The 23,311-nt window shown below is 40.3% G+C and overlaps 2 protein-coding genes across 2 annotated transcripts; one reads left to right on the top strand and one right to left on the bottom strand.

Annotated features, from left to right (window-relative positions):
• Positions 1 to 1,877: 1,877 nt before the first annotated feature.
• LOC110068909 (glucosamine-6-phosphate deaminase 2-like) lies at positions 1,878 to 6,418 on the bottom strand. Its single transcript, XM_020776329.2, has 5 exons — positions 6,327 to 6,418; positions 5,376 to 5,514; positions 4,626 to 4,910; positions 4,139 to 4,323; positions 1,878 to 3,200 (listed from the first exon to the last, which is right to left on the bottom strand). Exons 2-5 carry the CDS (start codon positions 5,497 to 5,499, stop codon positions 2,913 to 2,915), a joined length of 882 nt encoding a protein of 293 aa, XP_020631988.2. The 5' UTR covers positions 5,500 to 5,514; positions 6,327 to 6,418; the 3' UTR covers positions 1,878 to 2,912.
• A 25-nt stretch (positions 6,419 to 6,443) lies between these two features.
• Positions 6,444 to 22,179, top strand: LOC110068894 (uncharacterized). The gene is made up of 16 exons (XM_089272874.1): positions 6,444 to 7,988; positions 8,946 to 9,154; positions 9,710 to 9,826; positions 11,049 to 11,139; positions 11,920 to 12,261; positions 12,669 to 13,106; positions 13,539 to 13,700; positions 14,223 to 14,407; positions 15,129 to 16,614; positions 17,108 to 18,910; positions 19,071 to 19,158; positions 19,425 to 19,554; positions 20,495 to 20,567; positions 20,658 to 20,741; positions 21,069 to 21,158; positions 21,484 to 22,179. Exons 1-16 carry the CDS (start codon positions 6,933 to 6,935, stop codon positions 21,571 to 21,573), a joined length of 6,444 nt encoding a protein of 2,147 aa, XP_089129000.1. The 5' UTR covers positions 6,444 to 6,932; the 3' UTR covers positions 21,574 to 22,179.
• The last annotated feature ends 1,132 nt before the right edge of the window (positions 22,180 to 23,311 follow it).

The following is a 23,311-nucleotide window of genomic DNA, read 5'->3' as shown; positions in this document are numbered from 1 at the left end:
TCATCATAGCATTAAACTGCAGTGATGTCATAAACACATAATGATAGGTTATTATATTCGTTATATCGCTGATGACTTCAGTGTAATGTTTCACTGAGAACTCAACTAATATTATCGTTATTAGATGCTGACAAATGCTGCAACTCGAGGGAATATTTATAGTAAGGAACCATGAACATTTGACAAACTGACAAAAATTATCAATGGCTGTTTTTCCATTTCTAGTATCTTGTTTTCCATTCCTAAAGATGTCATTGAATTCACTTGAATACAACCCATTGTAGCCATCTCCGAGAAGCACTACGGACATCATTAACGTAGAAAACACTGTGCGATAAACTAACTCTTTGGTAAAATATTGATAACTTCGTTATCTGAAGAATTACGTCATCAGCCGAAAGCAAGCAATGTCAGTTGAGTCACAAATAACAGAACAGAGCAGAACTAATTCACTTCTTATCTCAAATGTTCCTCATCATTTACTAATATCTTAGCTTGATTTGAATGCAAGAGACTGTGATATATCTCATACAACCCTGAGTAGGAAAGGAAATAATTTAATGAGGGTTCACAATCTTCTAACCCCACCTCCTTCGCCAGCTAACTGCTGGATTGTAACTGGGCCCAATTCACTTTCAGATAAATCTCGCGAAAATATTAAAGAAATCTTAATAGCGTTAGCCTATAAGATTCTATCTCCTATGTCCTTTAAGCTAATTTGTAAACTCATGAATAAATTAGAACGTCACTCATTCGATCACTACTACAGAGTTCAGAGAACCTCGAGAAATTCAGCCAATCATATAACAGGTTATCTAGCGCTTCAGTTTAGAGCATAATGGTAAAATTGGACCACCGGGAATCGAGTTGCTTTGTAGTAATATTTGCGGCGTAATAGTGCAATTTTGCAGCCAAATCAGTCACCACCGCTATTTCGGAAAATCTAGCAGGTGCGGTTCTTGTTAACACAGCAGTGAAAGCTTGCCTTCCGAGGTCACCGAATTATTCAGTTTGGTCGAAAACTAAAAACCTCAGGGGAAAAATTCTTAAATACGGGGAGAGGGCGGGGGAGAAAAGGGTGTGGGGGAGAGACGGGGGTCTTCTCACGACATCACGAAAATTAGTTTACATTTCACGAATAAAAATTCGGTCCTGATTCTTGGAAAGGCTTCTTTCATGGGGCCATGATACCTCGAATACGACTCAAGAACCACTTGAAATGACTAATTATGTAGTTACATAATGTAGTCCCCTCTACTTAGTTACTTACAAAGAAAACCTCAAAACGGTCCTACAATTATAACCACGTACCTTGGTCACATAGAAAATGCGTCTTAAACACCAAGATGGAGATTTAAAAAGAGGAAAGCAATTGTATTTGGTTTTTAAGCGATCCTCCGAGAAAGGGGAGGAATTTTGGAAAAGTCCCCCAAACTCATGATAGAGGCCCTCTGAGAATGTAGCGAATTTTTACGGTGTAATTTAGAGCGGTTTTCAATTCAGTGTCGTTAAACCAAAACCAAATAGTCACTCTAGCCAATCACAAAGGACACAGGCAATTCAGTGAACCAATCAAAAACTCGAAGTAATTACATGTAGCCGACGCAAAGCGCGGGAAAACGTATGTGAGCGAGTCACGATTGGTTTTGGTTTTACTTCTAATCATAGTTAGTAGAGGGGTCCCCTCTAACTATGTTCTGATTGGCTGAAAAAGTGGCGCGAGTTTTTAGAGCCAATTGTGGTTGATGCAAGTCCACTTAAATAAAAACTGCTCTTTTCAATTTTTGAACCCGAAGTTACCTCGAATTCTTACCAAGCTACCTGGTTTTCACCAAGTTCAAGCCAGAAAATGATAGAGGAAGAGATACAAGCCACACTTCCAAAATACTCTTGTCATTTACTGCTTTAAGTTTAACATCTACATGACAAAAATAGATCAAATGCTTTAAGTCCTAGCTCGCCGAGAACACCAAATTTAAATAGTTCACACTGTTTCTATATTTCTTACTCTAAGAATTGTAAATAACTCAATTTACACAAGGAAATAGGTTCTCAGTAATAGTTTTGGGTTGAGTTATACTGAAATACACCACTATGAGAGGAACTCCTCTTTCCTGTTTCAGGCTCTAGGTTAATACAGATGATCAAACCAGTGGGTTAGGAAATATGGACACCCAGTTGAAATCGACTAAATTTCCACTGTTGAGATCCATACCCAATTTTCGCAGGCCCTATGTTAGTGTCGATGGTAGCAAAAGCAGACACCCCAAGCAAATTTTCACCCTTAGAATGCATATCCGCTAACAGATTTGGACCAGAGGCTCTAAATTTGCCAAAGGGGGAGGCGGGGGGAGGGGTTGCATCCAAATCCACTGTGACAGTGGGCAGTTACAACTTGAGCCAACAATGTCTGTCATAGAAACACATGACTATACATTCTGATTTCAAAGTAAATTAAAACACTGCAATGCAATCTACATTGTACTTCAAGACTGAATTGAAAACTAACTAATGCTGACTAGTATCAACTTGAGCTACAATGTAACTTTATCTTACTAAGCATTAGTAGCCCTTGAAGTCTGAAGTTATTTTAAGCAACTTTAAGGGAAAGGAAGGGGGGATTTAACATAAGGACTGACAAAGGACCATTTAGTGGTCCCTTTAGTTTAAGGTTACATGTTTCGCAAATCTTAAAACTGCCACTTGAAAGAGTTAAATTTTGTAAGGATTAAAGAATTAATAATAACATCATCTTGTATAAATTGCAAGGTACATATTGTGATCAAGCTTTTCAAATCTCAAAAACAGACTGAGGCAATGAAAGTGATAAGACACAATAGGTGGGGGGGGGGGGGGGGAGGAGACGGGCACATTAGGGAGCCTGAGAGGGGGAAAGGTCGAGAATACATGATTTACACTTTGCCATCAGTGAGTTTTCCTGTAACAGATTTACACCTCTTTGCACTTGGAGGAGAACATGGATCTTCAGGATCCTCAATCAGCTTGTTGTGAACATCCATAAGGCCCTTGAAATACTTCACTGTTCTGACTTTCAGCTCAAGGGTGGCATCATCATCGACTACAAAAATGGTCTTGGGATGCTGCTGGAAGGCAGACACTGTGTACATGTGATTGACACCCTCCTCGGTGGCACATCGCAGAGCATAAGCCTTATTTACACCACTGATCAAAATGAGAACCTGAGGAATACGAAATTGTGAAATTAGAGCTGTTTTAACAACATATTTAAAGGGGAAATTACTTTACCTCCAGAGATCAAAATTATCTACCTCTCTTTACTAGTTAAAACTATGTATATTCATATTTAACTTGGCAAACAAAGACATGAAAATCGATGAGCCTTCACCATGTAGGTATTGGGGTAAATGTAACAGAAACAAGTTGAATATTACATCAGATATTTTCTAACAAAAAATCAATACAATTTATTTATTAATCAATCAGGACCCCGTTGATAACAGTACTTTGTACTGAAGGGTTATCCCGAGGAAATATTCGATTATTATTATTATTATTATTATTATTATTATTATTATTATTATTATTATTATTATTATTTTGTACGGGGGTGTGCAGGGTTGTTGCTATGCTGGTGGCAAATTTTGCCAGCTGAGAAAGAGGTGATTGCCAGCTTGATTTTGGCAGGCAATCACTTGGTAAAGGACAATGAACAGTTTTTAGGTCACGCACATACAATCATTCAATATCTGAACCATATCAAAACCGTCTAAATGAAATGTTTGGAATAAATCCCTGGCTACCTTGAGTATCGGTGTCGCTATAACAAGTAAAGTAATTGAAATAAGATATTGTTTAGAGCACTTGTTTAACATATTCTCTTTCCCTGTACTGCGTCTGCCATCTTGTAAATGTGAAGCTTTGTAGCCCCGCATTCAAGGTGTTGTGAAAGATTGGGGACGGAAATTTTGTTCCAGGTCTCCCGCAAAAAAAAAAAATGGTGACTGGCTCAATGAAAATCTTAGCTGCGAGACTATTTTCTTAGCTACAACCCTGGGTGTGACAATTTTTGCTGGAAGTTCCCAAACCAAAACTTTGGTATGAATATTTAAAATCAAGATGTGAACCATGAGATCAGCAGGAATGACAGATCACAGACCTCTCTAGCATCCATCACTGTGCCAACACCAACAGTAAGAGCCATTGTCGGCACTTTGGACAAATCATTTCCAAAGAACCTAGCATTGGCTACAACAGTCTCCTTTGCTAAGGTCTTGACTCGTGTCCGCGACACTAATGATGAGCCAGGTTCATTAAAAGCAATATGACCATCACTTCCAATGCCTGTCAAGATAGAAAATAAATTAAAAAATTAAAAAAAAACATGTTTGGTTGGTAGAGAAAATTTGACACAGTTGGCACAGTAATGAAACCACATGACAGTCACCAAAAAAAACAAATTCCGATCATAGCGCAACAAGAATACAAACTTTAAGTTACAGTCTCACTAATACATAGTTACACCCACACTACCATTATTGCTTAAAACATGAGACTTCTAAGGGTGCATCTCTTTTTGGATGATCTGGATACAAAATCAGTCTGTCATGGTGCAGAACTCATTGGTAAAATCACTCTGCACTAACCTCCGACAAAGAGATCAATTCCCCTGGCCTCAATTATCTTTACTTCAAAATCATCACATTCCTTGACAAGGTCTGGCGCATTTCCATCCAGTATGTGAGCATTACTGGGATCAATGTCAATGTGTTTAAAGAAATTCTCCCACATGAATGAGTGATAGCTTTCTGGGTGGTCACGAGGAAGAGCAACATATTCATCCATGTTAAAAGTCTTGACATACTTAAAAGAAAGCTCTCCCTTGCTGCAGAATTCCACTAGCTTTCTGTACATACCAAGAGGTGTACTTCCTGCAAACAAGTGAAGTCATTTTTAATTCCATGATACTAAGACACATCTGCATTCCTAAAGAACCTTGTTTCAACGCTACTTAAGACATTTACAAGTGAATAGCTGTTTTGAACTTTCTAGAAAACTCTTTTTCAAAATTATAATTTTGTGCATGGTTTGTGGTAAATGCAATTTCATTTAATCAAATTTAATATTTTATAATAAAATATCCCTGTCATAGCCTGTCATCTTAGGCCTTAAAATACTATATCCAATTAAAATATCATGCTTTTTACTGGTGAGGGCTTTTTTTACAGCTGATCATGTAATTGCAGCCCTGGAACTAATTACCAAAGCAACTAGCAAATTACTAGACAAGTGTATTTCAATCAATCAATCAATCAATAATTTTTATTTCTTACTTTAAACTTTATAGATGGAATGGCCTACAGATAGCTAGTACTAATGTCTTTTTTTATTATTACCTGTTGGTAAACCAAGTACAAAATACCTATCAGGTCCTGGATTAAACTTCAGGATTTTGTTTCTCACATACTTGGCTGCCCATTCTGACACCTGGGTATAGTCATCTAAGATTACAAGCCTCATGATGTATTGTTCTATCTGGAGTGTGAATGAACAGTGATAAAGAGTGTTTAAACCAACCTAGGGTGATTTGTACCACCACCACCCCCCCTTCCATATAAGCTACACATATTGGTATGGGTACAGGAAAATCCAGGTGTGTTTGAGGAGGGGGGGATACAAGCAAGGAAACAAGAGCACACAGGGAGAGGGAGTGTCCAAGAAAGTGCAAAGGAACCCATTTCAAAAACATTAAATTCTGGTACCTCTCAAGAGTTCCACACCATTTTATGTTGTAGTGCCCCCCCCCTCCCCCCCACCCTTCCAATATATATCTGGCACAACCTCCCGCAGGGCATGACCGCCAGCTAAATACATGCTGATGAATACAGAGTGATAATGGGGCAGAGACAAATTCCTCAGTTTATTTGAGTTACAAAAATGCGGGATTGGGAATTTGTGATATTGCAGCGCAAAGTGACTTCAAATAAACAGAGGCAGAATATTTTAAAAATCCATATGGAAATCCCCACTCCCCGCTTCCTCAAAAAATGGCGGGAGGAGAAGAGGTAAATCTGGCATCCAACGGTCTACTATTGAATTGAATGAAGGCGAACAAGGACGTTGAATGATCATATCAACTAATTCCAAGGAACCAGGGACAAAATTCCATCGATCAGGGCAAATTAAACCAATATCTAAGCTTGCGTTTATCTACCAGCCTCGTGTGTCTCCTGACGGCTCGAACAAACACTGAGAAGAAAACTTGTCTTCCTGACAAATCCCCCACCAGTTTTCTCTGAAAACGGGAGCTCAGCTTATTAGAACCTTTTCCTACAGGATATACTTACCAATTTGGGAAAATGAAGACAAATCCGGGAGAAATTCTGATAAAAATCGGTAAAAAGAGAAAATTACCAGTACCGTCGCTAATGGCCAGCGGCTGCAAACATAAAGCGTGCGTGATAATTGGGACTGGGGACGAAAATAAAAATTAACCGCGCTTTGAGTGAAAGACAACATGTCTTTGGGTCGCGCACTGATATTTCCTATTACTTTCAGCGCAATTGTGGTATTATTTGGGTTCGGATTTTATCACAGATACAAGCTGATCGTCAACCCAGTCGAAAAGGAAGAAAGGAGGAAATATAACATCCAAAAGTCGCTGGAATTTCGTCGGCAAGTTAAAGAGGTCCAAGAAAAACTTGACGAGGATAATTCGAGGCGTTGATTTGATCAAAAATCTGGTATAGTCAAGTATTGCTTTTTTATATATATATTTTCAGGGAAAGTTTGTCGTTTTAAGGTGGGCACGTAATTTTGATCATATTTTATTGGTTGTTTGACAATCGGCCTCAGCTAGTCTTCATGTACTTGACACAAAGTTTCCTTATATGAAAGTGAGAATGAGCATGGGGTGATTGGCATTATGGGCCAACCTATAGCTACAGGTATACATGACGGGTGAAGTGAAAGTTGCACGATCGAAAAGATGCTTGTCGCGTAATAAACGTTCTAAACCTGAGAAATTAACTCAAAATGATCGCAACTCTGATGAAGCTACGTGTACCAGCGGGACATATACAGCTGTCCAATCAAAGCAGTCAGCTCTCATACATCCTGATGATGAGAGCACTGACGATACTAGTGGTATTAGCGACAACTGTGTAGAAGTTGCAGGGACTTCTAGAGATCACAAAAATGATGCATATGAATTTTGTGATGATGAAGCCATTGTGGATGAGTCAAGACCTATCAATGAGTCAGGTAATAATAAGCGCAAGAGGATTGACTCTGAAGAACTTGAACCATCAGGCTTAACAAATGTTGTTTCCAAGTTTAAGAGGTCACGCAATGCTTTGAATAACTTGAAACAACCTTCAATATGTTTGGAGAATTGCAAAGATGTCAGTGTGGGATCTAAATGTGGAAGGAACAGAACAGATTTATCTGAAAGGAACAAGAAAGGAACTGTTACCAAAGCTTTGTCCCTGAGAGAAACATCTTTGAATCAACTGCACAAAGAAGACATTATCACAGATGATGCATTATCGACAGTTAATGATCAGAAGCAGAAGCAGAAGCAGAATTCAGAAAATCACAATAAAGTGGACAATGTACATGACAGGAAAACTGATGATGATACAAAGCCACAAGATAACAGTGCAGACTGTTCAAGGAACCAAGTTTGTCCTCTATGCAGGTTTAACTTTTTACCAAAAGATGAGATGGACGTGATTAATGAACATGTTAACAGTTGTCTTGACAGAGGCTGTGATAGCAATAACAGAGAAAATGTTTTATCAGATGCAACTTGTGAAAGTATTGGAGAGGATTTGTTTTTCTGTCAACTTTGCCAAAAAGATTTGTCAAGGATGAATTCACAACGCCGCCAACAGCATATAAATCGATGCTGTGATCAGGCTGGTAAAGTAGAAGAAATGCCGCAATTAAGTACAGTTCCATCTCAGCCGCAGTGTCCTATTTGTGGTAAAGGCTTCAAATCTCTAAAGGTGAGTAGTACATAAAAGTTTGGTTTGATTTAACATCAATTTCCCATTTATGTGGCACCTCGTTCTTTGATTACGGTGTATGCATTGTGGAGTGCAGGGGCCTAATGGTTATGCGCTGAACACCAGATTGAGCAATCCAGGTTGGAGCCCTTGCCAGGGTTTTGCTTTGTTCTTGGACAAGGTACCAGAACTCGAAAAAACTTGAATTCCAGCTTGCCTTCAGGAGAAGTACATGTAGCTATAAAATTTTGCTTGCCCTGGGCAAGTCTTAGGTTGCTCTTTTAATGAGTTAGTTGGGAGATGACTTCATTGCCTGATCCCTTGCCCATCGGGCAAGTGAGAGTGAAAAGTTACCTGCCCAGAAGCAGGCTTTTAGCCAGGATTTGAAAAGTGGCCATCCAAAATGTGCTATAGGGCCTGCTCAAATGAACAATAATTTATAAGGCAGCATATGAAAAATAAAACAATTTTCTTTAACAAGTGGCCATCCAAAGGATGCCTAGACACCCATCTGGCTAAAAGCCTGCCCAGAAGGAGAATCTACTTGTCCTGGATGTCCAGACAGCACTTTTTTCAAGTCCTGGGTACTTTACTTTCATAGTGTCTCTCTTCACTGAGGGATATGTAAATACCTTATTGACCAAGTGCAAGGGCTGTACTGGGAGAATATAAGCCAGAGGTTTTGACAGTATGGACCAAGTACAGCAAGGTCCATACAAAAAAGACTGAGCTTGCAAGCTTGGTTGATAAGAGTTTTATTACATGACTGAAAATGTTTATAACTGATAACTGCCAGTCTGTTGATCTTTGCGTCTCGAACATAAAATGAATGCTTCATCAGCATACCAAACCAATCATGCACAGTATGAGACTCACAGAAGGGAAACATAGCTGTTTTAAATACAGGATTGTTGTTGTTGTTGTAACCTAAATTATGTAATTATGTTAAATCTTCAGTCTCGTCAATCACATCTCAAGAAATGTGCGCAGGAATTTAATGTGGGCACCACTCAGCTTTTAGAGATTGTAAATCGCGAGAAACAGCAGGAAGAGTCTACTTCTTCCGCTGTCAGCACTGAAGTGAACACAGCATTATCAGCTAGTGTACAGCCTGCTCGAAACTCAACTGGAGTTAAAAGAAAGAGAAGAGGTGTCACACATGAACGGTAAGATAGCAGCATTCATCATTCATTCCTTTGTTTGTTTTTTGTATAACTTTTATTCAGTTATATACTTTATTCAATCAATCATTGAATCATTAATCATTCATAAAAAAACAGGTTATCAATCCTTTCTTCCCTTCTTCTATTATTTATTTGATCCTACTCTCATTCTTAAAACATCTTTTATTATTAGTCTCTTTTGCGACTCATTCAGTCTCAGTGAATCAAAAACTAATTTGTTTATTCATTCACACATTAATCCACCACTTATTCATTTGTTGGTTCATTTGCAGTCACCTGTTAGACTGTTCTTTTGATTTTTTGTTTGTTTCATTTCTTCAGTCTTTCAATAATTTACTTATTTATTGTATCATTTGTATCCTTGACAGTTACGCATGAAATGCTGATACAAATAAATAAGACTTTATCAGGGATGTCAAAAGTAGCCTCAGATGGCTGCTCTTCTGGGTTGTGCTTTCAGTTCATTAGAAAAATATTGCAAAATCAACCACCCACTTGAAAACTTTGTGACAACCCTGCTTTCCTCATTTATCTCAGTGACCTTGATGAAGAGACACAGCTTGCTCTGGCATTGTCAGCATCCATGGCCCCACCACTTCCACCTGCCGCACAGATCAGGAAAGGTGCGAGGGGGAAAGGAAAGAAAAATCAGGGGTAAGATGCCACCGTAGGCAACATTAGTTTGTGTTGATAGCATGTTGAAAAAGATTACAGTCAATCGTCTACTAACGAACACCCCTATGCAACAACCACTTTTTTGTCCCAGCGGATGGTCCATATAATCACTCCTATTTTACCCTCTCTACAATGGCTGCCTCTTTGCAACAGTAATGGCTACCAAAGCAAGTCCCAAACTACCAAAATAACCTGTCTACAACGGCCAGTTAATCAACAACTGATGAATGGTGTATACAAAACCTCAGGTTACCGTATGTAGTTAAAGGTCATGAAATTGATTAGTTCCCCACGTTGTTGGTCTCTGTTTTTTTAAATATATATTTTGATTGTGTTAGGTATTTCTATGCTACAATAATCATTTTTTAGATATATATGTTGAAACCCCCCCCCCCCAAAAAAAGGTGTCATATTACACCCCTACCTCCCCATAATGGCCACATCTCAACAACGGCCTTTTCTCTGTCTCCAAGGTGGCGGTTGTGGAGAGGTTTGATTGTATGCCATTTAAATTAACTCTAAGACAAACTATTGTCCGTATTAGAGAAATGTCCACATGCTCTTACAATAAAATGTACATATAGTCCTTCTCAGGTTATTGTTCACAAGAAAGACATCTTTAAGGCTTGTTTCAGTTTTACTAAGAAATCATTGACTGAAGAAACTAAGAGGCCAATGTAAGAGGCCAAGGGTACTTTCCATTCAATGAAAAATTCCAGTTTGAATTTCCAGAAATTTTCAGTAATGAATGGAATAGCATTTTCTGGAATTTTTGGAAGAGAAGACAACCTTGTGAGGTATATTGCAATTTTCAGAAATTTGTTGTAGGGAATTTCCGTTCCATTTGACTTTTGTCCCTCAATTTCCAATTGAATGGCTCTGAATTTTCTGGAAACCTTCCCAGGAAATTTCTGTACCATTTGTCCCCATTTCGAAATTTTTGGAATTTTTGGTTGAATGGAAAATGCACTTGGATTATTGTCCTGTGAAAACAATGTAACCTAGCCTTGGCATTTGAGGAGGCAATTAAGTTGATAAGGCCTGGCTACAAAGGTGAGAAGATTTAGTTAGCCATTGTTGAAGAGACATTTGAATTTTATGGGAGAGTGTACATATAGTTGGAAAATTTGTAATTACCCAAACATTTGCGGTTGAGACAAAAGTCTGTTTTAGAATTAATTTGTGGAATATTTTTCTTCAGTGGAAGTGAACTGCCAGCTTTGTTACTCAGAGATGATGAGACTGCTCAAAGAGCTGTGGCGTTGAGAGCTGCTCAGGTCCTTTGCACACAGGTGCGTCTTTTCATTCAATATGTATTATCAAGTATCTGCAGTATGGTTCTTTTTAAATGTTTATCTTTCAGTCATTTTCACATGCTTGCAGCTGGTATGAAGAGCTTATTAACCTAGTGGGAGGGCCAGATTGTAAAAAGATATATTTTGGCTCAAGGTCAGGACATATAGATTGTGGAAGTGAGCTCCAAGCATACTGTCCAAGAGCCGGATATTTTCCAGTCTGGCCTGACCAGTCAATAAATATTTTATCAGAACACCTCTGCTGAGCTTGATGTGGTTAGAAGTTGTGAAAATTTCTTCAGTTTGTAAATGGTCTGAATTGTGTACTCTAAATGATTTATTCAAAGGCCATGTCAGAGACACTTTTTTTTCCAGACTGACTCACACCAACCCGTCTGTCCCCACTTACATTAGTTTGCATTATGTTTTTCCACAATTTGGAATGCACAAGTGGAGCCATACTGCTGTAAATAGTAATGAAAGGAGGCCACTGCAGATAAACAAGAATTTAAGGGGTTGTTAAGAGTTCAGACTCACCCCTCCTTTGACTGCCAACTCTAGTGAACTCTTGTTGAGTCTTGTGCACTCCCATTGAATTTAAGGTGGTTCCAGTTTTGTGACTGCATGGGTACTGATGACAAAAGCTTTCAATTGGTAATCTATGTATGCTCAAAGGAAAAAAGTAGGATTTTTGATATTTTATGGCATCTGCATGACCACAGAAAGGAAAACTGACAGTGAATTTTTTTTTTCATTTCCTGTGCTGAAATTCTGAAGGAAGGTGATGATGAGGATGATGACATATCATGTACACCTGCCCTTGCTCCAAGTCGATTAGCGCAGAACATTCCAGCCTGTCAGCCTGTTGATCTTATTGGTGAAGAAATGGAGAGTAATGATTTTGCAGGTGACCTAAATGCTGAGGTTGACGAGGCAGCTAAACCAGATCATAAGGTGGAAGATGATAATCTCATGGATGTACATAGTGGAAACGAGCGCGAGGAATGGTCAAGGAAACCTGCTGGGGTTACTGCTGTTGTTGATCCTTTACTGAGCAGATCATTTTTTAATTCCTTGTATGATGATGAAGTTGAAGAAAGTCAACCCACTGAAATGAAGGTGGGTCTTGAAATTCTCTCTTGACTAATAAACATCAATAAACTTTGATTTTTAGAACCTCCTAAGTCCAACCAAAAATCATTTCCCTCCTCTTCGTCGAACACTATACACATGTACTTTGTAATAGCTTCAGGGCTCCTATTGATAGCAGAGATACTTTGTAAGCTCCCCGAAGGGACTACCATGAAATTTTTACCTTTAGATCTTTTACTTTTAAATAAAGGTGTCTATCTATCTGTAATTTTACACTCAAACTACCTGATTTTTCAAACCAATTTTCATTTCCCTTAGAGTGTCCTTTTCACTCCTCCCTTGATAATCTATACAAAAGAACTTTGCTTGGTCTTAAAGGTAGCTAACTGTAAAGCAAAAGTTTGTAAGTGTAACACTCTATTGTTTCTTGACAGCCACCACAAACTGGTCATCTTTGGTCATTAGCTGCGGCAAAGGAGGAGTCCTCTACCAAGTTTTATGTCCCAGGCCTCTTGCCTCCTGCTTCACCAAGACGACAACAAAAACATCCTAACCAGTTCACGCTTTCAACATCACCAGCTAAGGAGAGTATTGTACAAAAGAAGTTGCATGAACAAGTTGATGATAATGATGAAACAAAGAAGGTACCCAGCCATGCAGCTTCTGAAAAAACAGGGGAGTCTGTGGCACAGTTGCAATTGACACCAACTGAAAATGATGAACCTCCTGAGATAACACCATCTCAAGCTACTAATGTGGAAATGCTGTTAGAGCTGGCAGGTGGTGATGACATCTCTAATGTGTCAATGGACTCCCAGCAGATGGTAGCTGCTAGCGGCTTCTGTATTAATGAGCATGAGGAGGAAGATAAGGTGAAATGTTACACCCACACAGTCACATTTCACTTTAAATATTGAAAAAGATAATCCTCACATTAGTTTGCTGAAGCCTTTGTTGTTTGTGAATTGTGACCCATGCTTTCAACATCGATTTATGTTCAAAACTGTTCAAGAAATTGCACACCCTGAGATTGGTTTAAAGCACATGCCCTCAGCACAAAATAGTCTGTGTATTTTATTGAGTTACAATCCACACAGCAGAATCCTGTGAACATTTGTGATGGTGATTTATATCAGTTGTTACCTTTCCCTGCTGCATTAACCTCTGGTGCTCCTGCTCAAAGTCGTTTATGAAACCCTGGTGAAGTAGCCAACTTCTCCTCTTCCTGGAATGAGGTTGCAAGGGAGCCTCCCATTCAGCGGGAGTAAAGACACTTACCTTTTTGTGTTTTCATCCCTGACTAGGAGTGCGTCACTGTACCAAGTGGTGTTTCAAACCTACTCCAGGAACTATCATCAATGATAAACAACTCACATCTGAGTGATGTTGTCATTAGTCTAAGAGATGGTCAGGAAATGGCAGCACACAGCTTTATTTTGTCTCTCAGATCTGAAGTTCTGGCACAGGTACTTGAAGTCTAATAATTACACTAAGAGAAATGTTCTTTCCATGCACCACTGGGGTCTGGGAAAGGGTCATGTGACCTTAGGCAGGCATTTGTTTTTGTTGCAGCTGCCATTACTGACCTATTCCCACCCACCCACCCTGAGATTTTAAGTTGGTACTTGTGACCTTTTTATATTCAGTATCTGCAAGTTTCCATATTTTTTTTTACTTTCCTTTATTTTCTTACTACATATAATACTTCACTTTTACCACACGTCAGTTTACAATGATTATCCTGATGTGATTCTATGTTCACTGAGCAATTAACCCAATCTAAAAAATATTCGAAGCACACGAACCCCTATTAAGCGACCATCTCCTATTTCCCCGAGGGTGGCCGCTTCGTAGGGGTTCGACTGTATTTCCTATTTATAATCCAGTCATGCAGCACTTGCTTGACTGAAAATCTCAAGATAATTTCTTTTTGATTTATTTCGTGTTCTATTCACTGTTGTTTCTGTGAGCCTGCTTATTTGTTTCAGTTGTTGAAAGAAAGAAAAGCTCTTCAAGAGAAGTCATTGTCTAGGGGAGGTATAGATCGAGTTTCTCTCAAGTTTGAAGAAATTGACCGATCAGCGTTCGAAGTTGTTTTAAAGCACATTTACACTGGTGACGTCATCATACCTGAACAGTGTCAGTTAGATGACGTAACAAACTTGGCTGAAAGGTAAAATATAGTTTGGCATTTATTTATGTTGTGTCATTCGTCGCTGGATCTGCAATGCGTGGTTTAAGTTTAAAGGTTCGCACACACAAGTTGCGGGGACATGTTGTAGTGACACTTTTCCTCGTGTGACATTCCCGTTTTGAAAAAGTTCTGTTGCGGGGACGAAATTTTGTCCCCACAACATGTTGCATAAGACAGCGTCCGCACTATGCCAGAGAAATTTGAAAACGCAGCTTTATTTCTACGGTTAGGCCTACCGTCCACACTAATTCGGACCGAAAACGGAGCTTTTCGAGAACGTTCTTCAGACAGGAGCAATTTGAAAACGCAGCTTTATTTCTACGGTTAGGCCTACCGTCCACACTAATCCGGACCGAAAACGGAGCTTTTCGAGAACGTTCTTCAGACAGGAGGAATTTGAAAACGCTGGCTTTTCGTTTTTATGCGGACAGAAGCATTTTGAAAACGAAGCTTTTCGAAAACGATGTTGTCACTATGACCATGTGAATGGGTTTTCAAAGTGAAACTTCCGTGTTCAAATTCCTCCGGCGTAGTGTGGTCAGGGCCTAAAATTCAGCTAGTTTGAATTGGTGCGTCATGAAACAGAGACAAAATGACCTCAATTTTGAATGTCGCATCGTGTCCACTGCTCTGGGAAACTGCCAAGTTGTGATCAGCTGTTTACAGCTACCTTATACCAAGTTTGTTTCTTTATTTGCAGGTTTAAACTGCCTTGTCTTTTAACAGCATGCAAGAAAACTCAGCTCCGGCTGAAGCAAGCGCTCGAGAGTGTAGACGACGATGAGACGGATGACTTCATTGCCACAGATGTGGCACAAGTCGAGCAGGATCTGTGGAAAAGTGATAATGATGACGAGACCAGCGAAAATGTTCAAACTACGAAAAATAAAGACGACGAAGATGACGATGATTTCTTGAATGATGATGATATTGAAGAGATAATGATCTTCCAAACTCAGTCGCTTCAAAGGAAAGGAAGTGAAAAGGGAGTGGATGAGGAAGAGGACGAGAAGTCAAAGCATCTACCAAGTGTCGATACGGAGGAGGACGTGATATCGACGGACTTGGCGTGCAATAATATACCCAGCAAGTTTGTTGATGACGTTTCAGGCGACAAACCGAGTTTTCTCTCTTCGGAGGAAACGGAACAGAAGTTGCGAAAACCTCTTGAGGATGACGTCTTGTCGCGTTGTCCAGTTGAGGAAGGTAACGTGTCACGTAATCCTTTGGAGAAAGATGACCTGTCAAGTAGTCCTGTAGGGGAGGGTAACGTGTCACGCAATATGTTGGAGAAAGAAGACCTGTCAGTAAGTCCAGTAGTGGAAGGTAACGTGTCACGTAGTCCTTTGGAGAAAGATGACTTGTCGGATAGTCCTATTGTTGAAGGACGCGTGTCACGCAATCGTGTTGAAGGAAGTAACCTGGCACGAAATCCGGGTGGGAACAGTGGAAATGTGGCAGAGGAGGAAGAAGTGTCGTGCCCAAAGGAACAACTCGTCGATGAAGATGTAATAATTAGAAATGAACAGCTTCCGCTACGGGAGGAAAGCACGTTTAGAAAACAGTTGAGAAACAAAAAAGACTATTATGAGGGAAATCAGTTGCTATCATGCGATGACAGTGTCATGTCACGTGTTTCCAGCATCGAGTGTACTTGCGTGCAAGAAGGTGAGCCAATAAGCGACTCGGATGATGTCGAGACTCGGCCTGAAGATCGCATGCAAGAGAGCAGTGAGAGACGTACAGTTAAAAGAGATCTGGAGAAGAGCTATGGTGCCGATGTAGAAGTGTCACATGTAGAGGAAACTGCCGAAGTAGATTTTGAATTGCAAAATGATGCGGATTGTACTCATATCTACAATGTGTCTGCAGATTTGTTAAATGGCGAAAACGAAGTAGAGCATGGGGAGTTTGAGGGAAAGGATGTTTCCGAAAAAACCCAAGACACTTTGTCCGACTTAAATCCCATCAAAAACAACTATGTTAATATTGGCATGGGTAGCAGAGGGAAGTTTCCCGATGAACCTTTATCTCTCCCGTCAGGGGATGGCAGGTGGGATGATGAAGAGGTATTTCAAGGGTCCGTAAGGGATGTAACTGTGCCGTATGATGTAGAAAGCGATGACGAAATGGAGGAGATGGCTCTGAATGAATCGATAACATTGATAAGTGATAACGAGGAAGAGGTTTGTTTTTTGTTTTTATTGCATTTGTTTGTTGTCTTTTGTCTTACGGTTGTTTTCATATTACCAGAACTGGAAGTTTAAAACGTTCAATTTTCCTGACGACTGTCATAAAAGCCAAAATATAGTTCTGGCCCATCACATCACAGCAAAGGCGAATAAAGCAGTGGACCAATCAAACACAAACAGTAGCAACTGGTGTCAAGCGCAGGAAAACATGCTGCACATTTTCCCCGCGTGTGACACCAGTTACATGTTTTCCCGCGCTTGGAAGGGGTTGCTCGATCCAACCTGTGCCAAGCGCGGGAAAACATGCTTCACATTTTCCCCGCGTTTGACACCGGTTACATGTTTTCCCGCGCTTGGAAGGGGTTGTTCGATCCAACCTGTGCCAAGCGTGGGAAAACGTGCTGCAGATTTCCCCACGGGTGGGTCCTTTCTCCTCGGATGTTTTCTAAGCTCGTTTGTTTTACATCTCCATGCCTTCTCTTTGCAGGTTCTCGATGTTTCTCCTCCCAAAACCGACATCACTATTATTCCAGAAACACCTCGTGTGAGAGGACGCATCTCGACCAAATCTTCATCGACTCTTTCTGTTACTGAAGAGGATGATGTCAGCGTGACAGGCTCCTCGCCATCTAAATCACGCAAAGAGTTAAACGAGGAAGCAAACGAATTTCTCTCTAAGCTGAAGCGGCGTGCGGAACGCGGCAAGGGAAAAAAGCAAAGCAAAAAGACAGCAAAAAAGAATTGTGGGGCTGAGAGATCTACAGCTGAGATTCCGCCTAAACAAACTACTCCGACAAAGAGCTCTCCTGTGAGGAATCGGGAAGCCCAAGTTGGAATGTCCCCATTATCGTCTCCTCGGCATTCCAATCCTTCTACTGCCTCGCCAATGCAGATGTCTCCTAGGGGTACTAAGTCACCTAGTCTCTCGCCAATGCAGATCTCCCCTAGGGTTTGTAAGTCCCCCAGTGTTGTGGCAACGCAAACGTTCAGGATTTGTAAGTCCCCTATTGGTTCGTTAATGCAGACGCCCCCTGGGAATTACAAGTCCCCCAGGGGTTTCAATCCCCAAAGTGTTTCGCCAATAGCCGTAGATGAAGGTTGCGTTTCTGACGTTGTGACCATTGTAAATTCCTCTCCTGTGTCGCCAGATCTTCATCAACCACTTGATTCGCCCCAGAATTCTCAAACCAAAGAGAAAGAACGGAAGAAGCTAACGGATATCTATGGACGAGAGAGCTTAGGAGAAAAAGAATTTGATTACGGGGAACCTAATGATGTCGAAATCATAGAAACTTGCGCGGACAAGACTGAAGGTGGCATCTGTGAAAACGTAGCGTTGTCTCCCAGTTCCTCTATTCCAGATGTTATGTCGCCACCAGTCCCCTCACCAAGCTACTCCTTCCTAGACCATGTGTCATCTCCAGGCTCTCCGGTGCCTTACGCTTCTCCACTGCCAGAAAAGAGTGTTGTATTGGCTGATCCTGTCTCACCAAGTCTTCCTCTTAACTGGAAGTCCCCAGCGTCAGAGAAAAAACTGGATGTCCGGGCGCAGCCGAATTCACCCGTTTCTCCGTCGGTTTGTTCGTATAGACCACAGATCACGCAGGATTTGTGTTCTCTGGTCAGCAGAAAAGACGCAGTGAAAAATTTGGATTTTGAACGGAGCTTGAAAGACAAAGAAAAACCACGAAACGTAGAAATAGTAGAGATTGATCCAAACATACCGTTAATGGAAAGATTAAAGGCTGCGCGTGGAGGTGGGCACAAAATTTTCAGTCTTGAAAAAGGCGACGATAACTGCGATACAAACAGCGATGATTGCACAAGAAATGAATTGAAAACAGGTGAGAATAAGTCTCCGATTTCATCACAGCGAGAAAAGGCGGTAAGCTCTCAACCAGGAATGAATGCGTCAATGAGTGCAGAGTTTGATTTTTATGACGATGGCGGTTTTAATTTTGACCTTGACGAGTTGAACAATCTGGAGAGTGGTTTGGAGGATTGCGATAAAGTTATGACCAAAGGAGAAAGTCATTCTAAAGAAGGATCATCAAACGAGGGCAAAGTTACGGCTCAGAAGAAGGGTTCAAAACAAGTTGCGGGCAAGAGAAAAATTCCGCTAAGCCAACGAAGAGGTCAGGACAGTGATGACGATGATAAGTCACAGGAGGCTCCCTCAAATCGTGGGAAAAAGACAGACACTCATTCGAGCAAACCAACAGGACAGACAGTGGCACAACCAGTGACACCCATGCCTAACTACAACGAGATGGCCACACCTGTATTGAAGGTAAGCGTTGAAAACAAATTACTTTTAATATTAAGCAACATAACCTGAACACTACAGCAAAACCTATTCGCGTTGCAGTACATCACACTAGCTAGAAAAAATAATTTTAACTGCAGGGAATTTACTGCGTTTATTCCACTGGATATGCTGTCTTTTGCAGACTGAGTTGCACAAGTTTGGTGTTCGCCCTCTCCCAAAGAAGAAGATGATCTTGAAGCTGAAAGAAATCTACGATTACACACACCAGGGTAAGTTCTTTGCTTTTTTTCTTCAAAGTAACTCCTAAAAACTTGAAAAACCTGTCTTTTGACAATATTACGCCATATTCATATCCTCGGTGTTGAACTGGAACTAGCTTGGAATGGAGGCGTTATCTTTGAAGAGAGATTAATGTTAATTTTGCATTTTAAAAGACTCCCCGCATTAGCCTCGTTTGCAAGCTAGTTCCAGTCCAATACCGAGAATACGAATATGGCCTTTTCCCCTGGAAGTAAGCCTTCCCTTCTTTTGACAGTTGAACCAGGCCCTCAGGCAAATAAAACGGAACGTGCTCCAAATAAAGGTCAGCCGCTGCCTTCCAATGTCGCGGTCTCGGATACTGTTGATAAAGTAGAGGGAAGTGGAACGGCCAGCAGTGATAACAGGTTGGATTATATATTGTCGCCGATAGCAACAATATTTTTATTTTGTTTTAGCGTCTGTCGAACTCACTAATTTGATAAAAAACGCAGTCGTGTAAGGTGCTTAGCCTCTGAGATTATTAATTACCAATTAGATTTAAAATTGATCGTGATTTGGCGTACGCGATTTCTCCCGCCCTTTCTGACAGTTAAAAGTTTTCCCGCGCTCGCCGTCGGTTACATTTTTCCCGCGCTTGCCACATGCTGCATGTTTTCCCGTGCTTACTGCCAACACCAACGCCAATTTTCTGATTGGTTGTGTACGCGTGGCTATTTTTTGTCGAGTTACGGTTTAAAGAGAGGCTGTGATGACGTTCGCTTTTTTTAGTTCTCCCACAATCATCCAAATTCCGCTCTATTCCAGTTCACTTTGCTTCACATACGGTTTCATTGAAAGTACAGCGAAACCTGTATTAAGCGGACACCCTTGGGACCCTCACTAGTGTCCGCTTAACACAGGGTGTCCTCCCAAACAAGTTCTAATATGTTGTGTAATAATAGTTAATTATTAGCTCTTGTAACACAGTGTGAGATCAAAGACTAGCATAGTACAATCTCCAGTCAATCAATGCATCAATCTGGAATAATCTACGTAGCTTTGAAACGACATAGCTGAACAATGTTAAAGGAGTCTCAGCTGAACCTTAAGAAGTAAAAAGCCCTTAAAGTGTCCGCTTATTGCAGGTTTTGTGCAACAAAAATGGCTTAATATTGATGTCCGCGTCCGCTTAACAGAGGTGTCCGCTGAATGCAGGTTTATTTTACAGTAAATGTGGGAAGAAAATTTTGGGACTTCAGCTGGTGTCCACTGAAAAGAGGGTGTCCGCCTAATATGGGGTCCGCTTAATACAGGTTTCACTGTACTTACGAATAATTTTTTTCATCTTTCTCCCACTCGAACCAGTGACGAGGAAGATAGAGAATTTGGAGACTGCACTGTGATGATTGAAGACGATGTCATAACAGCATCCCAACAGGTACAAACCGGTTTGACTGGTCACTAGCTGACATGATGTTTCAGTCAATATTCAGCTTATTCAGTGTTAATCATTTTCTTCTCCTTAAAGGTCAATGGAGGCAACTTGAAAGAGAGGCTTGTACACTACTTCCGGGACAACGAAGAGTTGTACAAAAAGATTCTTCGGTATCAGGTGATTTGAGAGGCTAAGCGTGACGTTTGCGGTAATCTACATTCGGCAAAATTACCTTTTTCTTCTAATCCTTTCTAATCTTTTCTTATTAATCATACTCGTGATTAACAAATCGGACTCCCGCTGCGCGGTCGTCCGAATTGGACTCCACTCTGTCTTATTACCATTTGTATAAAGAATTTCAGTTCAAAACGTTTTGCCTGCCTGAGAAAATCATTTGCCCTCCCGCTAAAACGTTCATGAAACTCCTGCCGATGCGGATAAATTCAAAATTCTAGAAAATTGTACTTGACGTAAATGCCGAGTTCCTTTTGATTTCTTTCGCAGCCGCAAGAGTTGGTGTCATTGCAGCAGCAGATCAAATCTGACGGTATCAACTGTCCTTTGGGAAAACTTGTGGATTTTCTTGATAAACAGGTATGAAGCTTCCTCAAAATTCCCATTTCATAAGATATAATGATTCATACATTTTATCAGTAAATATTTTGTCAGGTACCTAATTAGTCAACGCGAAAATTCCAGAAGTCTAATTATAAGGAGATGCCTGTTTTATTAAATATCTGAGTTCCAGATGGGATTTGAACCCTCGACCCTCCGCGCGTGATGTAGCCGGATGTTCTCGTGGGTTCAAATCTCATCTGGAACTCAGATTTTTTCCGAGTTGATGCCTGTTTTAGCACTGTAAAAATCCTAAAATCTTTCATCATTCTCTTGTGTGACGTCATGTGTCTTTGGGTTTCAGTGCATCACTTTCACGACCGCTGGATCAAGAACGCGGGCACCAAAGAAACGCGGAAGAAAAAAGAAAGAAGATAATGCTAAGCCGTCATAATGAAAATTGTTAAAATAATAAGATTAATAATTGAAGGATAGAAAATGCAATCTAAAACGGCAAATTTCATGTTCTGTTTGGTCAACATCTTTCATAATGGTTTGTTTGAAGTCAAAGAAATTGCAGATTAGGCAGCCGTTCTTAAATAAAAGTTTCTTTCATAAACTGTTGACATCTTTTCGTGATGTTCTTGTTTGATTGACCAATCAAAATCCAGATAAGACCGGGAAGCGAGAAGTGAAATACTAGTCAATTGCACCATGCGGTTCTCTCTTCTCTGATTGGCTGAACAGACTGGAAAACCAACAAAATGTCAGAACGTTAATCCCATGAAGTAGAGACTCCCAATCGGTACGATAAAAAATGCGTGGAATTATTTATGTTTGTAAACGTTAATGAGCAGACATATGCTACTAGAGTTTGTCGTGCTTCTGAATAATTCGGAAATCGTATTTTCAGTTAGGCGGAGAAACTGCTAAAATCATCTCAGTGCCAACTTCTAAATTCAGTTTAAAAAGTAAAGGAGACGCGAGGGTTTTTTTTACCAGATGTATGTCTGTAACCTTAAATTGAAATGGCAATAAATAAATTTGCAAGATATCCGTTGTTCGTTGTTCTTTTTTTGACTGTAAATTGCGAAAATCAGCGTAATCAGTTAATCAGTTTTAATAAAAGAATTGACACAGTGAAATCAAATTTCGCGTCTATTTACATTTCGCTGGAGAGATCATTTCATTTTGGCATAAAAATTCATTATTGCATACTTGTACTATCTCGGCCCTTCATTTTAAAGTGCGTCTGTCGTCTATTTTTCTTCGGATTTGCTCCTTCCTGATGCCTATCTGATTGCTTAAATGGATCCTTTTTGAGACCTTAAAAGCTCACGTGAATAAGTTCCCAAACAAAGAAAGTTATATCTTCAATTAGCGCCTTATGATCAGCACTCTGAATTTAATTTCATCTGCGGAATGATTGAAAATTCAAGGTACGTTGTGTTTTTAAAAATGTTTATGAATCATTTCTAATGCTGTGTGGTTTATTTAGTCAATAAACCCCTTCAGGCCACATCATATGATCGTATTAGATCAGTCTTCTACCGAAATAGTATGATTACGAAAATATGCTCCCATGATTGACGAAGAAACCTTTCATAACAATTCCTCCCATTAGTTTTTATTGAGTTGTGGCTCTAAAAGAACAACTCTGTTTTTCACGATTATTAAGCCCCTTTCAGTCGCTGTTATTTTATAGTAGAATGTTGTAGACTTCTCGTGTTCGTCTGAAATTGTACTGACTTGTTATGCGCTTTACATTGATGTTTTTGAGAGTTGTTATGTGCAGCTTTGCGTTTTCGAGAAGCTCTCCCTTTCTCCACCCCCCCCCCCCCCCACCCTCCCCCGCCTCCTCCGTCATCCCCCACCTGCCCAAAACTTTGGGAAGCACAATTTTCAAATTACCGTGCAGGGCAAGCCCGAACAAGTTGCCTATATCATAAGATTGACTCTGCCGAAGTTTTTTCAGATGCAAACCATTGTTTGGGAAGGAGAATGCCGGCTTTCTGTCTTCCAGAACATCTAAATATCTTGCTAGATATCCGAATGGTGGAGTTAAACCCTTAAACAGAGTTATTCTGAAATGACTTTGTGTAAGTTGGGCGACTTTTCTTTGCGTTTATTTCACGGTTCTTTACGCGACCCTTCACGCGTGGTTGCGCGAGGTTGCACGCGTTTTCAATTTC

Source organism: Orbicella faveolata, unplaced genomic scaffold, assembly GCF_042242905.1.
Source record: "Orbicella faveolata isolate gen_17 unplaced genomic scaffold, um_ofav_v1 contig_35, whole genome shotgun sequence".
NCBI lineage: Eukaryota > Metazoa > Cnidaria > Anthozoa > Scleractinia > Merulinidae > Orbicella > Orbicella faveolata.
Note: the sequence above shows the minus strand (reverse complement) of the source record. Positions and strands in the feature narration are given on the sequence as shown.